The 16,715-nt window shown below is 44.0% G+C and overlaps 1 protein-coding gene across 1 annotated transcript; it reads left to right on the top strand.

The window, feature by feature from the left end:
- Positions 1-11,728: 11,728 nt before the first annotated feature.
- LOC134601110 (olfactory receptor class A-like protein 1) lies at positions 11,729-16,393 on the top strand. Its single transcript, XM_063445576.1, has 2 exons — positions 11,729-11,746; positions 15,391-16,393. The coding sequence occupies exon 2, from the start codon at positions 15,416-15,418 to the stop codon at positions 16,391-16,393; it is 978 nt and encodes a 325-aa protein (XP_063301646.1). The 5' UTR covers positions 11,729-11,746; positions 15,391-15,415.
- Positions 16,394-16,715: the final 322 nt, after the last annotated feature.

Genomic DNA, 16,715 nt, shown 5'->3' with positions numbered 1-16,715 from the left:
AGAAGGTAAGGAGACAAGTGGACCAGCGAGTGCTAGGGGACAGTCCTTAGAAAGCATTGAGTGAGCGCATCATGAGGTGCATTTGTGTCAAGCTCAGGGTGCTGCCTGCATAGTATGCCCTTAGTTGGACAGCCTGCAGGATTTGCAAGCAGCCTGACATGCATTCATGCCAGGCTGACTTTCCAATTCTTTGGACAAACATGCCCCCTTTTTGGGCATGTTCACCCCCTTTTGACGGGTCTGATAACGTAATTCACACCATTGGCACACCCTTTTACCCTGCCCATTGACTTCCTGCTTCACTGGACACTGCTGTTAGGGGTTATGGATTTACTTGAAAGATGAAAGCATAAGTAAGAGAGAGATTAGCATAGAGTATGTCTTTTCTTATAGCTGCATCCTATGAGTTTCCCTCCAGCACCATCTCCATCAGATACATGACGCTTGGGAGGTATGACTGTTTTAGTGTTTTTGGTCGATAAGATTCCGTAATTAGGCCCATCATAATTGTCAGCACCAGGCCCACTGTGCTCTTAATCCGGCCCTGCCCCTAGATATTAACGCAGAAACAGCAACCTATTACCAAAACCTCTATAATTTAACAGAGGATTCACAAATGCATCAACCAACACAAGCTGTAATTAACGACTTCCTCTCGCAGATACATTTGACAAAATTAACACAACAACAAAAGGATTCCCTGATGGAACCGATCACACTGCAGGAACTACAACAAACTATTCCTACACTCCCTTCAGGGAAATCACCCGGGCCAGATGGCTTCACGAATAATTACTATAAAGTTTTTTCGCACATCCTGAGCCCCCACCTAGTACACACATTGAACCTCATAGTACATACAGGGGAGATGCCATCATAGATGCTATTAGCATATATTGCCACGCTACCAAAACCAGAGAAACCACCTAACCAACCAAAAAATCTAAGACCTATCTCACTGTTAAACACAGACACGAAAATCCTAGCCAAGATCTATGCTAACCGAGTAGCGGCCCTTGTCCCCTTCATTACACACCCGGATCAAGTGGGGTTTGTGAGGGGGCGACAGGGGACTGATGGCACTAGAAAACTTCACAGCCTTCTCTATAGTCGGACGCCTCCCGGAGAGCCCAGGGTCTTTATGTCCCTGGACGCCGAGAAGGCGTTCGACAGACTCCACTGGACGTTCTTGAGAACTGTTCTACAAAAATTTGAATTCCCACAACAATTTCTATCCCTACTCTCAGCACTGTACTCCAAACCATCGGCACAGGTCGCGAATGGCGGGTTTGTATCCAAGCCGTTCAATATTACAAATGGAACGAGGCAAGGGTGTCCGCTCTCCCCAGCCCTATATATTCTTGCGCTAGAGCCATTAGCCCAGGCCATACGGGATAACAGCCAAATCCGGGGAGTGAAAATTAAACATAAAATACACAAAATAACGATGTTTGCGGACGACCTTATCTAGTCCACTCACTTCCATACCGGAACTCCAGGCTCTCTTACAACAATACAGCAATTGCTCTTATTACAAATTAAATAGCTCTAAAACGCAGGCAATGTGTCTACATGCGCCCACGACGTTGCATACAGCCTTTCAACAGAAATATACTTACGAATGGAGACAAGATCACTTAACCTTTTTAGGCATAACATTTACGAAATTAGAGAGGAATCTACACCGGGAGAATTACGGCAAACTTCTTACATCCATAAAACAGCAATTGATGAATTGGAAAGGGAAATACATATCATGGATGGGTAGGATAGCTGCAGTCAAAATGAAAATTCTCCCGAGACTGCAATACCTATTCCGCACATTACAAATTGGGTTATCAAAAAAATTCCTCCAAGATGCACAGCAATTGATTAATACCTTTGTCTGGACCAATAGGAAACCCAGAATAGCAGCAAAAACCATGTACCACACATACAAAGGCGGTGGAATGGGATTACCACACATAGTTACATATTACAGATCGGCTATTCTCGCACCACTGGTCAACGAGCTACACCAACATGACAAACCATCCCCTTGGGTAACCGTAGAAGCAGAATACACTGGGGACAACAAATAACGCACCTAGCGTGGACCCCTCCACAACTTAGGAAAAAATATAAAGACATGTCACCACTCACAGCCACAACACTACGAGAATGGGACAGATTTCACAAGGAGAGGGGACTCGATGGGAGGCTCTCTCCATCCTTCCTCCTAGACTCCTTTTATGGACTAATACCTTCATTGAACATGGCGTCCTGGAACAGTAAGGGACTAACATACTTACATCAGTTGTTTGATCGGGGAGAAGTAATCCCATTCAGGCAACTGCAAAACACTTACCAATTACCAACGCAGCCGAATTTGCACACAGACAGATAAGCTCGTGGTTACAGAAAAATAAAAGCATACTACCTACGGGTGACAGATGGGGAAATTTAACTGCACTGGAAAGCCTTTGCACAAAGATGAAAAAAACACTTAAGCTAATATCCACACTGTACAATCACCATCACCGATCGCTAGATCCACATACACTACAATTTGTAAAAGCATGGGAATCGGAATTAGGGAGACAATTAACGAACGGGCAGTGGTCATATATATTGTATGAGAATAAGAAACTCACACTCAATACAGCCCATCTAGAACTAAATAGAGAAATATGTTATACTGGCATGATGATACGTTTGACAACTGTGGGGGTCTGTGCCTCCAATACGTCCCGTCAGTAGTGTGATGTGTACATGGGAAGGGAAATGGGAGAGAAAAAGAGGCTCCCCAAATTCTTATACTGGTGCTATGCTAAATAGTCAAATGGCAACTGCCTTTATTAAATCCTTATTAGAAGCATGATATCACCAGTAAAAAAGTTTACCCCTAGAGCTGGCCAGTAATTGTGCTGATTGCTATAGTAAATTGGCCAGAGGTAGGGGAAAATTCCCATGTAACCATATAGGCAGAAAAAATGGAAAGAATAAAAAAGCAAGGGTGTAATTGAGTATAATGTAGCGATCGGTGAGAGAAGGGGAGAAAAGGGGGGAGGGAGGGGAGCTACTAAGTAACACCAGGATCCCCTAGAAAAAAGTTCCCCTTCTTATTGTTCACAAAAAAGCTAATAAATAAATAAACTGTACCAATATCAGCAGGGAGAAAGGAAATTTTTGACTTACACGTCCACTGGACTTGTAAAGAAGGCAACACAAACAAGTATACGTATAGCATTTGTCAGGATATTATGTTAATCTATGATAATCTATGTATTACTAATCTATGTATGTTCACGACATGTTCTTACCAATGGAAAGATATGACTGTAAAATGACAATGTACACTATACTGTATTATCTATGCTGCAAACGTGATTGTAACCCGCATACCCTGCAATAAGACTGTGAATTTCTATAAATTGCCAATAAAAAAAAAAAAGCTGTAGCATTCAATTGTAGAGGCTTGCAGTAGGGATGGTATGGGAAATGGGCCTTAAAACTGTAGCGTTCAATTGTAGAGGCTTGCAGTAGGGATGGTATGGAAAATGGGCCTTCAAGCTGTAGCGTTCAATTGTAGAGGCTTGCAGTAGGGATGGTATGGAAAATGGGCCTTCAAGCTGTAGCGTTCAATTGTAGAGGCTTGCAGTAGAGATGGTATGGAAAATGGACCTTAAAGCTATAGCGTGCAATTGTAGAGGCTTGCAGTAGGGATGTATCACGTATTTATCCACACATAAGAATGTAGTTAATGGCATTTATTGTCCTGAGAGGAAAAGTTGTGCCGAGAAACATTACTGTCCTAACAGGAAAAGTTGTGACGAGCAACATTACTGTCCTGGCAGGGAAAGTTGGGCCGAGCAACATTACTGTCCTGACAGGAAAAGTTGTACTGAGCAACATTACTGTCCTGACAGGAAAAGTTGTGCCGAGCAGCAATCAAATCCACAGGAGGGTTTGTGCTGAGCAGTAATTATGCAAATGGAAACCTGGTAACTGCCTAAGGGGTCAAAAGCTGGTTACAGCCAATCGGATCCACAGGAGGGGTATTTAGGCCCAGTTCTCCTCTTGCTCAGTGCCCTGTCGGCAAACAAGGCATTTAAAAAGCCACTGGAACAGACGGAACACAGAACAGCCAACTGAGGAAGCCTTATGAGAAGGCGAAACGCGTTTTGGACTATCTACTTGAACTTGAGACTATTGAGTCTACCCAGTATTACCTGGGATAAGTATTTTTTATTATAGATATCTTGTTTTTATATTTCTTTGGAATAAATCGTTTTTTAAATCCTGACACACTGGGTACTTACTCCTATTTTGGAAACCAGTCAGAAAGGCACCAAAGGAATTACTCAACATCCAGCACGCTGCCAAAGAAGGGTCTGGACAACCCCCAAATGGTCCAGAGGCTTATAGCACCAGAGTCATATGAGGGTATGACTCCAGGCTTGTGAGTTTGACAAATCTTTTAACCCTTTTCTATATACTGTGTTATAGACATATTGCACTATTTTCTGTATGTATTTTACTTTTACAGAACGCCTGCTGAAATCTAAAAGCTCCACTTGTTTTATGTATGTATAATTCTATGTTTTAAGTGGTGTAGGGGATACCACTTTACAGGTGTTTTTGAGCTAGTACACTATACCTACTTCCACGTTGTGCATATTTTCTGTTGTATGTCGTGGTTTAATGCCTATGGTTATCCGAGGGTGCGTTCTTGATCTTCTGGCATTTGACTTTGGCTTTGTTTTGACTTCCTTGATATCTGGTATCCTCGACTGTTGGCTTTCCCTCATCTTTGTGTCTGATTCTGTGTCCCTGACCTCGGCAAGTATTTTGACTATTCTTGGAGACGTTAAGTCCGGCCATTCTAAGGTCCGGTTATACGTTATCCTTAGTCCTAGGTGTGACACAGTACTGCGTGCTGGATCAACTTGTAATCCTGACAGGATGGTATGAAAAATGGTCCTCAAAGCTGTAGCGTTCAATTGTAGAGGCTTGCATTAGGGACAGTGGCGTACATACCTGGGTTGCATGGGTCATGGCTGCAACCGGGCCCGGCTCGCCCTGCGACCCGGTATGTATGCCACTGTGGCCAGCCTCTTCTCCTGGGGGGCCCAGGAGCCGGCCACCTCAGGGCCCCCCGAGGCTGGCCCTGGTGTCAGCGGGTAGGCAAGCAGGCAGGCTGGCGGGTGCGCGAGGGAGCACTCTCCCCTGAGTGCTTCCTCTTCAGCTCCCTCGCGCACCGCACTGATACCGGAGCCGGAAGATTACGTCATCTTCCAGCTCCGGCATCAGTACGCGGCGCGTGAGGGAGCTGAGCAGGAAGCACTCAGGGGAGAGTGCTCCCTCGCGCGCCCGCCAGCCTGCCTGCCTGCCCACCTGGTGACACCACTGGACCCCAGGGAATCCCCTCAGCACTCCCACAGGTAAGGAGGCTGAGGGATTACATTTTTTTTTTAAAAAACGTGAGTGTGTGTGTTAGAGTGTGTGTGTGTTAGAGTGTGTGTGTGTTAGAGTGTGTGTGTGTTAGTGTGTGTGTGTGTGTTAGTGTGTGTGTTTTAGTGTTAGAGTGTGAGTGTGTGTTAGTGTTAGAGTGTGTGTGTGTGTTAGAGTGTGTGTGTGTGTGTTAGTATGTGTGTTAGTGTGTGTGTGTGTTAGTGTTAGAGTGGGTGTGTCTTAGTGTGTGTGTGTTAGTGTTAGTGTGGGTGTGTGTTAGTGTTAGAGTGTGTGTGTGTGTAAGTGTTAGAGTGTGTGTGTGTGTTTGTGTGTGTTAGTGTTAGAGTGTCTGTGTGTGTTAGTGTGTGTGTTAGAGTGTTAGAGTGTGTGTGTTAGTGTTAGAGTGTGTTAGTGGGTGTGTGTGTTAGAGTGTGTGTGTGTTAGTGTTAGAGTGTGTCAGTGAGTGTGTTACTGTGTGTGTCTGTTACTGAGTGAGTTCGTTCGCGTGCGTCTGTTAGTGACTGTGTGTTTTGTAAGTGAGTGAGTGTGTCTGTCTGTCAGTGAGTGTGTATGTATGTCTGTCACTAAGTGTGTGTCTGTCAGTAAATGTGTGTGTCTGCTAGCAGAGGCGGCTCTCTAATTAGGCGGTTTAGGCGGCCGCCTAAGGCCTCGCGCTGGCGGGGGCCTTGCGGCCGCCTAAACCGCCTGTTGGCAGAGTGTGTCAGGTCCTCGGTCACTGACCGAGGACCTGACACCAGGAGGGGGCCCGGCGGCTTGCCCGGTATGCCGCCGGGTGCGAGGCCCCTCACATTAACCCCCTCTCACTTTCACATTACCCCCTCTCACTCTCACATTACCATCACCCCCCTCCCTCTCCCATTACCATCACCCCCCTCCCTCTCACATTACCATCACCCCCCGCTCCCTCTGACCATCACCCCCCGCTCCCTCTGACCATCACCCCCCGCTCCCTCTGACCATCACCCCCCACTCCATCACCCCCCACTCCATCACCCCCCGCTCCCTCTGACCATCACCCCCCGCTCCCTCTGACCATCACCCCCCACTCCCTCTGACCATCACCCCCCACTCCCTCTGACCATCACCCCCCGCTCCCTTTCACCATCGCACCCCCTCTCACCATCGCACCCCCTCTTCCCCACTCCTTTTCACCATCGCACCCCCTCTCCCCCGCTCCCTCCCACCATCGCACCCCCTGTCCCCCGCTCCCTCTCACCATCGCTCCCTCTCACCATCGCACCCCCTCTCCCTCTCACCATCGCACCCCCTCTCCCTCTCACCATCGCACCCCCTCTCCCTCTCACCATTACCCTCCCCTCTCCCTCTCACCATCACCCCCACACCATCACCCCCCTCTCACCATCACCCGTCTCTCCCTCTCACCATCACCCCCTATACACACAACACACTTAAAGCAACTACCCCATACACATAGGGTCTCAGACAAAAACGCAAACATGCTCACAGAGACATACATTCACACACACAAGGATACTCTCTGTCAGACACACTCTCAGGCACATACACAGGTAGACAGTGCATCAATGTGTATATGTGACACTTTTTTGTTAGTGGGGCCTCATGTTTGCATTTCGCCTAAGGCCTCATAAAGTCTAGAGCCGCCTCTGTCTGCTAGCTAGTGTGTATGCGTCTGTTCGTGAGAGTGTGTGTGTGTGTCTTAAGCACTTACCTTTCTCCAGCGCCGGACTCCCTTGGCGCTGGGGATCTCTCCGCCCCGATCCGCTTCTGAGCTCCGAATGCGCATGCGTGGCAAGAGCCGCGCGCGCATTCAAACCGCCCATAGGAAAGCATTACTCAATGCTTTCCTATGGACGTTCAGCGTCTTCTCACTGTGACAATTGCAGAAGCTCCTCTAGCGGCTGTCAATGAGACAGCCACTAACCCTCAGTAAAACATAGCAGTTTCTCTAAAACTGCTATATTTTCAGCTGCAGGGTTAAAACTAGAGGGACCTGGCACCCAGGCCACTCATTGAGCTGATGTGATCTGGGTGTCTGTAGTGGTCCTTTAAGTGTATGTGTATCTGCATGCACTGGCGTACATACCGCGGTCGCAGGGGTCGCACCCCTGTGACCAGGTGCCCGCCGCCATGTGTTGCGGCCCCAGCCCACGCAGAGTAAGTGCGTGGGGGGGGCCCACGGATCAGTTTTCGCACCGGGGCCCCATGGGTTGTGTGTATGCCACTGATTAGGGAGGGTATGGAAAATGGTCCTTAAAGCTTCAATCATGATTGATGATCATCAGTAGTGATGTCGCGAACATAAAATTTTCCGTTCACAAACGGCGAATGCGAACCTCCGCAAATGTTTGCGAACGGGCGAACCGGGCGAACCGCCATAGACTTCAATAGGCAGGCGAATAAAAACCACAGGGACTCTTTCTGGCCACAATAGTGATGGAAAAGTTGTTTCAAGGGGATTAACACCTGGACTGTAGCATGCCGGAGGGGGATCCATGGCAAAACTCCCATGGAAAATTACATAGTTGATGCAGAGTCTGGTTTTAATCCATAAAGGGCATAAATCACCTAACATTCCTAAATTGTTTGGAATAACGTGCTTTAAAACATCAGGTATGATGTTGTATCGATCAGGTAGTGTAAGGGTTACGCCCGCTTCACAGTGACAGACCAAACTCCCCGTTTAACGCACCGCAAACAACCGCAAACAGTCCATTTGCACAACCGCAAACTCCCCATTTGCACAAGGTTGGATACCAAGCTAGCCATGTCCCGTTCATTGTCCTCACTGATGTCATTGAAGTTCTCTTCCTCCACCCAGCCACGTACAACACCAAGGGTCCCTGAAAGTCGACAACAAACCCCCTGTATTTTATTTTTTTTAAATGTACACTACTGTTACACCAGATATGAGTTGCACTGGTGTGACACTGTGCCCTGGCAGGCCCTGAAACGCACACGTGTGAAGGAAACTCACTGCTATTATTTCACAGTCAAATTTTTATTTTTTTTTTAATGTACACTACTGTTACACCAGATATGAGTTGCACTGGTGTGACACTGTTCCCTGGCAGGCCCTGAAACGCACATGTGTGAAGGAAACTGACTGCTATTATATTACAGTCAAAAAAGTTTTGTTTTTTTTAAATGCAAGCTATTGTGACACCAGATATGAGTGGTGGCACTGGGTCAGTGGGCACAGTATACGCTGTGAGCCTGACACACACGCTGGCAGGCAGGCAACTGCAATTAGATTACACAGAAAAAAAAAAAAGCAGACTGATGTTCTAGCTCTAAAAAGGGCTTTTTGGGGTGCTGTCCTTACAGCAGAGATCAGATGAGTCATTCAGGACTGTAGTAGACACTGAATACACTAGCCTAGCTATCGATTTCCCTATTAAATCAGCAGCAGCTAAACTGTCCCTCCTCTCACTAAGAATGCAGCTTCCCGGGGCGGGGCCTAGCTGTCATGGAGGAAAGACGCACTTCATGTGAGCTCCATCAATATCTCACTTTAAGCAGCTATCAACAAGCGAATTTCACCCCAGAAGGGGATGACCCAGCAATGTTGCTCCTACCTGACCGAACCGACATGATTAATAGTGGTCAGCAACTCGACAGAGTCTTACTTACCTCCGCGTGGCAAGTGTGGCCTGGTGCTCACCGGGCAGGAGAGGCGGCTGATCTCCCAATCCTGGGATGCCCAGGAGCAGCTACTTCCCGGCAGGAGCTCCGTTACCCCCCCCCTCGGATCGGTGGGGGTTATCCCGGTCCACCCCTGAGAGGCTGTCTGGAGCTAATGGACGCACAGAGCACAGCCGCCCAGGCTGACATACTCATCTGCGACTCTCCCAATATGGCGGCAGCCGCGTGTCCTCCTGGTACCAGCAAAGCATGGCAGGATATTGAGTCTAAGCTGGACAAACTCTTTAATCAATTTTGGAAGCAAATAACAAGCAGGAAGCCCCAACAAGCTCCACCACAGCACCAAAAAGATCCACCACAGCTAAGCGAAGCAGTCCCCATTAAAATCCACCAACGCAAAAGGCGTCGAAGACGGGACCGGAGGCACAAACAGAAATGCAGAGCCTGCCCCACGTCAAGCACTCGCCTCCACCTTAAGCCACCACAATCCCACACCGGACGTGAAGCACCACCGGGACAGATCCGACCACCCGACAAAGCAAGCTTCCACCACCTCAAGCCGCGAACCCGGCACTCAGCCAGAGACTTGCCTTTGTTGTTCCAGGTATCAGGGACTCCCAGGGTCTGCACCTAGCACCCAGAAGGGATCGGATGAGCACAAGCAGTAAACAGCAGCCTGCCAAGCATGTCCCACTATAGCCGATCCTCCACACCATGCCTTTGATCACATGAACTGCTCTCTGCACATTAACTAATCGTAAAGTAGCAAGCGTTTAAACATGTCATGATTTCACCTCCTAAAGAGTTTATTGTCGTAGTTCCTTACATGCCTTTACCTTAACCGTTCATGTATTATGTTATTCACTAGTCTCATCTCATGGGGCGACTCACACTTGATTTAAAACTAGTGGTGGAGCTGCTGATATAAATACACAGTTGATAACGGTCATGCAAGCTACACCCTAAACATGACAGCCATCTTTCACAACAATGTACTGCTATATACTCATAACCTCTGCAACTAGCCATGATATACGCACGTTCAGCCTAGCATGCTCAAATATAGCACACTTCTGTCTAAAAAAAAAAAAAAAAAAAATGCAGCTTCAGAAGTAATCTAAATTGTATGCTGTCTTGGAGGTGGGAGGGTCTGGGAGGGAGGGTCTGCTGCTGATTGGCTGGAATGTGTCTGCTGACTGTGAGGTACATGGTCAAAGTTTACTCAATGATGACGAATAGGGGGCAGACCGAACATCGCATCCGTTCGCCAGGAACTATTCGCCAGCGAACCGTTCGGGACATCACTAATCATCAGCACAGAAGGCATGGCAGCCTGAGAGACCCTCACAGTGGAATAGTGAGGGTAAAACATATTTTTTTGTTTAGTTCTGGGGGGCCCAATAATCCAAATAGGTAGGGTAACACTAGTGTATAAAATATACATTTTTATGCTATAGTCTTTCTTTGACAGATCAAATTAATGCAGTATAAATCTGAACCAAGCAATCTAGCTCAATAAATATAATGATTACTGTTTGAAGTGTGCCATCAGTGGTTCTTCTCTAACTGAATAACATTTTGTGGACTGCAGGTACATGCTTCCCAGATGGTATGAAATCGGGACAAGGGATGGGCCAGTCTTAAGGGGTGTGCCAGTGACAGCACTTCATTCATTGAAGATGCCCAAAATGAGTAGATCTAACCATAAAGGGGGTAGGGTTGCCTTGAGAAGGTTCACATCTGCCTTGTGAATGCACCCAAGGCTGACTCACAGTTTCCAGGCTGGCCCCAATTTGGGTAGACCCTGCAGAGAACGCTGCTAAAGTGCATGAGACATGGGAACAAAATCAGAGGATTTGGGGCACAAGTCCAAAACTAGGGTGGTCCCATCAGAGTTGGTACAGTCGGGGTGCATGCAGTTTGTCATCAAACATAAAACTTGTAATGGCTCCAGTCTTCTAAAGCAAAATTACATTGACATATGAAACTGTGAAGGTAGGGAAGGTCACAGCCTGTCTAAGTGTTACCATTTTAAAGTCAGGAGGTCCCTTAATCCACCTTCAGGACACCCATGCAACTAGTTGTAGTCCCAAAATTCAATTTAGGCTATCAACATAACTGCATTTTTAGTACTTTTACATTTTATCATATTTAATTAAATGTAATTCCCACTTTAATCCAGGGGTCAAGTCATGGAAAGAATGTCAGGTGTTTTTAAAAAATAATGCATTTTTGAAATAATCGTGTCTGGATTTTAAATTCAGGCCAGGTGGTTTTGCTCCATTCAGTACAGAGCCACGCAAACTATAATGAATTTCTCAGCCAAAAGTGAGAACTGTCGGAAATCAAAAATGAATTTTAAGTGAATTTCAAATGTAAGGCCAAAATAGCTGAATTGGTATGATTATCCGAGTCAGCTATGCTTTTACATAAGATGTGTTGGCCTAAATTTGAAATTCACTTTGAATTCACTTTGAATTCCAGACAATTCTCACTTTAGTGAATAACCCTGTCGGAATTAGTGAACCATGCAATCTATTTAAATACCCCTATTAGCTTCTCAAGCTAATTGATCTCTTGTGGGATGGATTTGGATTATAAATACAGGTGGAAGCTGTAATTGATATTCACTGAACACTCAGCAAGGTTACGGACTGCGAGCGAAGAGGTGAGTCCTGTCACCTATTACACATGTAATAGATAAACTAAGGACTTAATTGCCAACAATGCGGTTTGCTGGGATTAACCTCTTCCCTGCATTAGGATATTACAGTGCATGCTGCAGATGATATGTGTAAGGCAAGTCTTATTTTCATATAATTATTCAGAATATCATCATATGTGACCCTGGTTTCCAAGTATGAATAGGTTAGTATCGTGTCACCATATTTATCAAGGCCAAATGGGTCTACTTTGAGGACAAATTGCTAAGGCAGGAGCAATGCCCACAGAAGCCAATACAATTACATTGTCTGGTTGTCTGTCTCTCTAGCCTCTTCATGTGTTTAATGCTATAATATGAAACAATTACAAGAAACTCTCCTACAGTTTAGGGTCACTCATTAGGCAGCACTCAAGAGTACAAGTGGTAACTGTGTGATTAAGGCTCGGACAAGCCAAAACATTGCACTTCTGAGATGACTTACCCTCTAATAAATAGTTACCACTTATATCCTGGAGTGCTACCCATTCTTCTGGTCTTCTGGTACTTGGACAAATTGATAGAGTCCATTATTACACAGAGCACCTCCAGAGATAGTGTCTAGATTTTAAGGTGGAACCAGAGTGCGAGGTGTCTTGTTTCTTGATACATTAGACTCAGAGATCTATCTTTTTTGTCAATGAGAAGCCAGGGTTAAATGTTACACTGATATTCTCCTTCTGGAACAGGAGGGTTAAATAGTTCATCTAGAAATCATCAAGAAAGATTTAAAATGCCAGGAATCTGTCCCTAATATTATTGGTTGTTGATACTTTAGGGGTTTTGATGGCATTTAGGCAAGGGGTTAAATGCCAGGTACAGGTCTCTGAGGTCTCTAACACAGAATGGGTTAATTATCATTTAGTGGTTTGTTGCTCTGGCAGTAAAGGAGTTATGCATTAGTTAGTGGGTAATATTGTGTTGCTTGCACAACTGTCTGTGGAAACCCCCCACTTGGCAGCAGAATTAAGGATTTGTCCCCTTTCCTTTGTCTCATCAAGCAGCAAGCCATCATTGCAGGGCTGTATCTGTGTGCAGTGATTGTGTGTGAATGTATGCATGGTTTTGCATGTGAATGTTTGTGTTTTGGGGTATAATGCTGATGTTAAATGTCAAAGTGTATTTTCTACGGTATTACAGTATTGGTGTTTATATGCAGGGCTTTTTTGCACTCTCAGTGTTTGCTTGCAATGACGTCTTTGTCTGCACTGCTGGCATTTAAATGCATGGCTTTATTGTGTACAATGTTGGCATTTGAATGTAGTGGTATGTTTGTGTATAGTATTAGTGTGTCAATTCAGGGATATGTTTGTGTATAGTGTTGGCATTTGAATGCAAGTGTATGCTTGTGTGTAGTGTTGGCGTTTGAATGCAGGGGTGTGTTTCTGTGTAGTGTTGGTGTTTGCATGTGCACATTACACACACACACACACAGATGCAGACAGACATATAAACACTGATACATTCCTAGAGATACTTGCAGTCACACAATGACTAACACATATGCACAGATCCACTGACACATGCACAGATCCACAAACACTGACACACATGCACAAATACACACAAACACTGACACACATGCTCAAATTGATCAGTGTAGATAGAAAAAATGGGGATGATGTGGGGATATAATTGGTTCAAGCATGCATTTTCAGAGGTTCTGAGAAGATTATATGTACTAAAACATGAAAACGTGACCGTTAACAAGAGGCACATACATGCAATGGCTTGCTCAGCTAAGATGTTATTCTTTCCAGTGTGTGGATTAATTTTTCAAGGAACACAGTTGTAAGAAAAGTTAATTTTGTTAAAAAAATAATTTAAACATTTTTCCACCAAAACCACACAAGACAAAATAAATAATAGACATACGTTCACAATATCATATCATAATAAAATAATTATAGATGACATGACATATCTGCCAAACACATACTTTTGCTTAATAAAGCTGTTTTGATGTATAGATCATGCCAGGCTGCCCCACTGCAAAATGTTCTGCTATTTAGGAGTTGAATCGCTTTTGTTTCTGTTTATGCAGCTCTAGCCACACATCCCCTGGCTGTGAGTCACACAGCCTGCATGGAAAAAAAAATCATTTTCAATCAAATCTTAAACTTAGTTTAGAAGTTTTTTTATCTTCTTCGACGTTAAACTTTAATTACACACATAAGACTACTGCAAAACTAACAATCTATTAAAAAACAAAACAGGAGACATGATATTCTAAACAAAAACCTGATTTTGCAATAAACAAAGTTTAAACATTACACCTCTCTTTACAGGAAGTGTTTAGGAAGGCTATGTAGGTTATACGCCGGGAGGTGTGACTAGGGATGCATAAACAAAATGATTTAACTCCTAAATGGCAGATAATTGAGCAGTGAGACTGCAGGGGTGTGAAGTATACAAAAAGACTGCTTTATTAGGTAAAACTTGCCTATAGTATCCGTTTAAGAGAACATTCATTGGATTCAGAATGTTTTAGTTTAGATTCTCATTATAAAAGTAACACTAAATACCAAAAGGATACTGCACTCAATTTTATAGCAAAATTGAAAAAGATTAATTTATTGACACAACATAGTAGTATAGGAAAGAGTGCTAATCTATCCTATGTAAAGATAAATATATTCCAGTTTAAATAGCTACGCCACCATATTTATAGTGCAAAACATAACTTAAAGTGCTTAGTGCCAAATCATCATAAATACTAAAACTATGTACAATAAAGTGCAAAATAAATACACATATACAATACTGCCTGCCAACAGTCCCTATGCAAAAAGCAAATAACTAGGATCAATAAAGAGCACACAGGTGTCAATAACTTGTGCAGCAGAGTTCCTGAAATATACTCAAAGAGTCAATGATCTGTCCCAATCCAAAGTGTATGGTAGTAGATCCAATACAAAATTGAATGAAAAAAATAAATATGCGAAATGTGAAAAAATTATGAAAAAATATATATAATGAAAAAATAAAAAAAAGTTCTGTAGTAAAGTCTAGGTTAGATCTCACCTAAAGGTATTGAAGGAGGCCTCCTGGTGGATAATCTTTAGGTGCAGATTCTCCAGAAAGTAGGAAAAGGATGAGTTCTTCCACTGTAGATCTCCTTCACTGTGTCTGTGAGAGTTCCAGCAGGATAGAGGTAGCAGCAGGATAGAGGTAGCAGCAGGATAGAGGTAGCAGCAGGATAGAGGTAGCAGCAGGATAGAGGTAGGCAGATCTGGGGCTGCGCGCTCGGGATGTTGTATCCCTTCAAATGGCCTAAGGTGTGATTGAGTGCAAGTACTATTTGTTTTTTTGGGTAATAGTAACACTAGTTTGAGAGTAGCAAAATGCAGGGATGTGTTATTTTACTTGTCTATGATAGGGGGTCTTTTTTCTACATCATACAAATTAAGTATTTCTAATAAGGGTGTAGCTGCTATGTTTAAGTTTCCAAATGAGATAATATGTTTCACATCAACGATGAAAATAATGATAAAAATGTACACTTGAATGTGTTATGCTGATGCTATTGAAACACAAGTAAATAAAATAACATGAAAGTGTAAAGCAGCATCATTGACTTTAAAATGACGACATTCTTTTTTTTTTTTCAGCTATAGCACAGTCTCCAGAATTACCATGGACATCCTGATAGTTATCAAAGCTGCAGGTTTTCTCCTTCTGGTGATAATTGGGATTCCAGGAAATGTTTTTATTTTGCTGCAGTTCTCTTACATTAGGCTGCTTGAGAAGAAACTTCTTCCTGCCAACATCTTATTGATGACACTAGCTGTGGCAAATCTACTTATTATCTTTTCCCGTATTATCCCACAATCCTTGGATGCCTTGGGTGTAGAAGATTTACTGGATGACCCCGAGTGTAAATTGACCATCCTTACTTTCAGAGTTAGTCGGGCAATGTCTATTTGTGTAACCAGTTTACTAAGTTGTTACCAGTGTGTCCTCATTGCTCCAAGCACAAAGGTTTGGATTTATATTAAAAAAAAGATAACACAAAATGTTCTGATTATCATAATAATGTTGTGGTTCCTTAACATCTGCATGTATCCTTATAGCATCTTGAATTCCCGTGCCAGGAGAAACATTACAACCTCACCATACACTTTGCACTTGGTCTACTGTGACTTTGACTTTTTAACATATGTGTCATATATGGTCAATGGCTCATTTTATGCTCTTAGGGATTTTATTTTTGTAGGACTAATGGCAATGGCAAATAGTTATATTGTGTACACATTGCTTCGTCATGAGAAATCGTTGAAAGGTATGAGGAGTTCAGACAAATCTCAAAAAAGAACTGTTGAGCAAAAGGCATCTAGATCAGTCATCTCATTGGTTACCCTGTATGTTTTGTTATTTGGATTAGATAATTCCATGTGGATTTATACCCTGACTCTCTCTAATGTTAGTCCTAGTACGAATGAGATACGGATCTTCTTAGCATGTTCATATTCAGCTTTCAGTCCTGTAGTGATTGTCCTTACCAATCCCAAACTTCAGAAAAACTTTGTATGTTGTCATTGTAATAGATCAATGCCTCTGTTGTCTCAGAATGGTTCAGAAAGCGATGGGCAGGTTTATTGTATTAGCAAATAATTCACGTGATTAACATGTCAGATGAATTGATTTTGAAACATAGAAAAAAGGGGAATTTAAGGAAACACCCAGAAAATGCATTTCGTAGTACGGGTTCTGCTGTAAAGACCAGCATACATGCAAAATACAGATTAAGGAAAAATCACGCACACAGAAAAAAATACTGTTTTAAATCTTACAAGCAGTGGCGTACATACCGCGGTCGCAGGGGTCGCGGTTGGCCCTGGTGTCACCAGGCGGGCTGGCGGGCGTGCAAGGGAGCACTCTCCCCTGAGCGTTCTCTGCCCAGCTCCTTCGTGCGCACCGCACTGATGCCGGAGCT

This window comes from Pelobates fuscus, chromosome 1 (assembly GCF_036172605.1).
Source record: "Pelobates fuscus isolate aPelFus1 chromosome 1, aPelFus1.pri, whole genome shotgun sequence".
Lineage (NCBI taxonomy): Eukaryota > Metazoa > Chordata > Amphibia > Anura > Pelobatidae > Pelobates > Pelobates fuscus.
The sequence above is the reverse complement of the archived record's forward strand: the minus strand, read 5'-3'. Positions and strand labels throughout refer to the sequence as shown.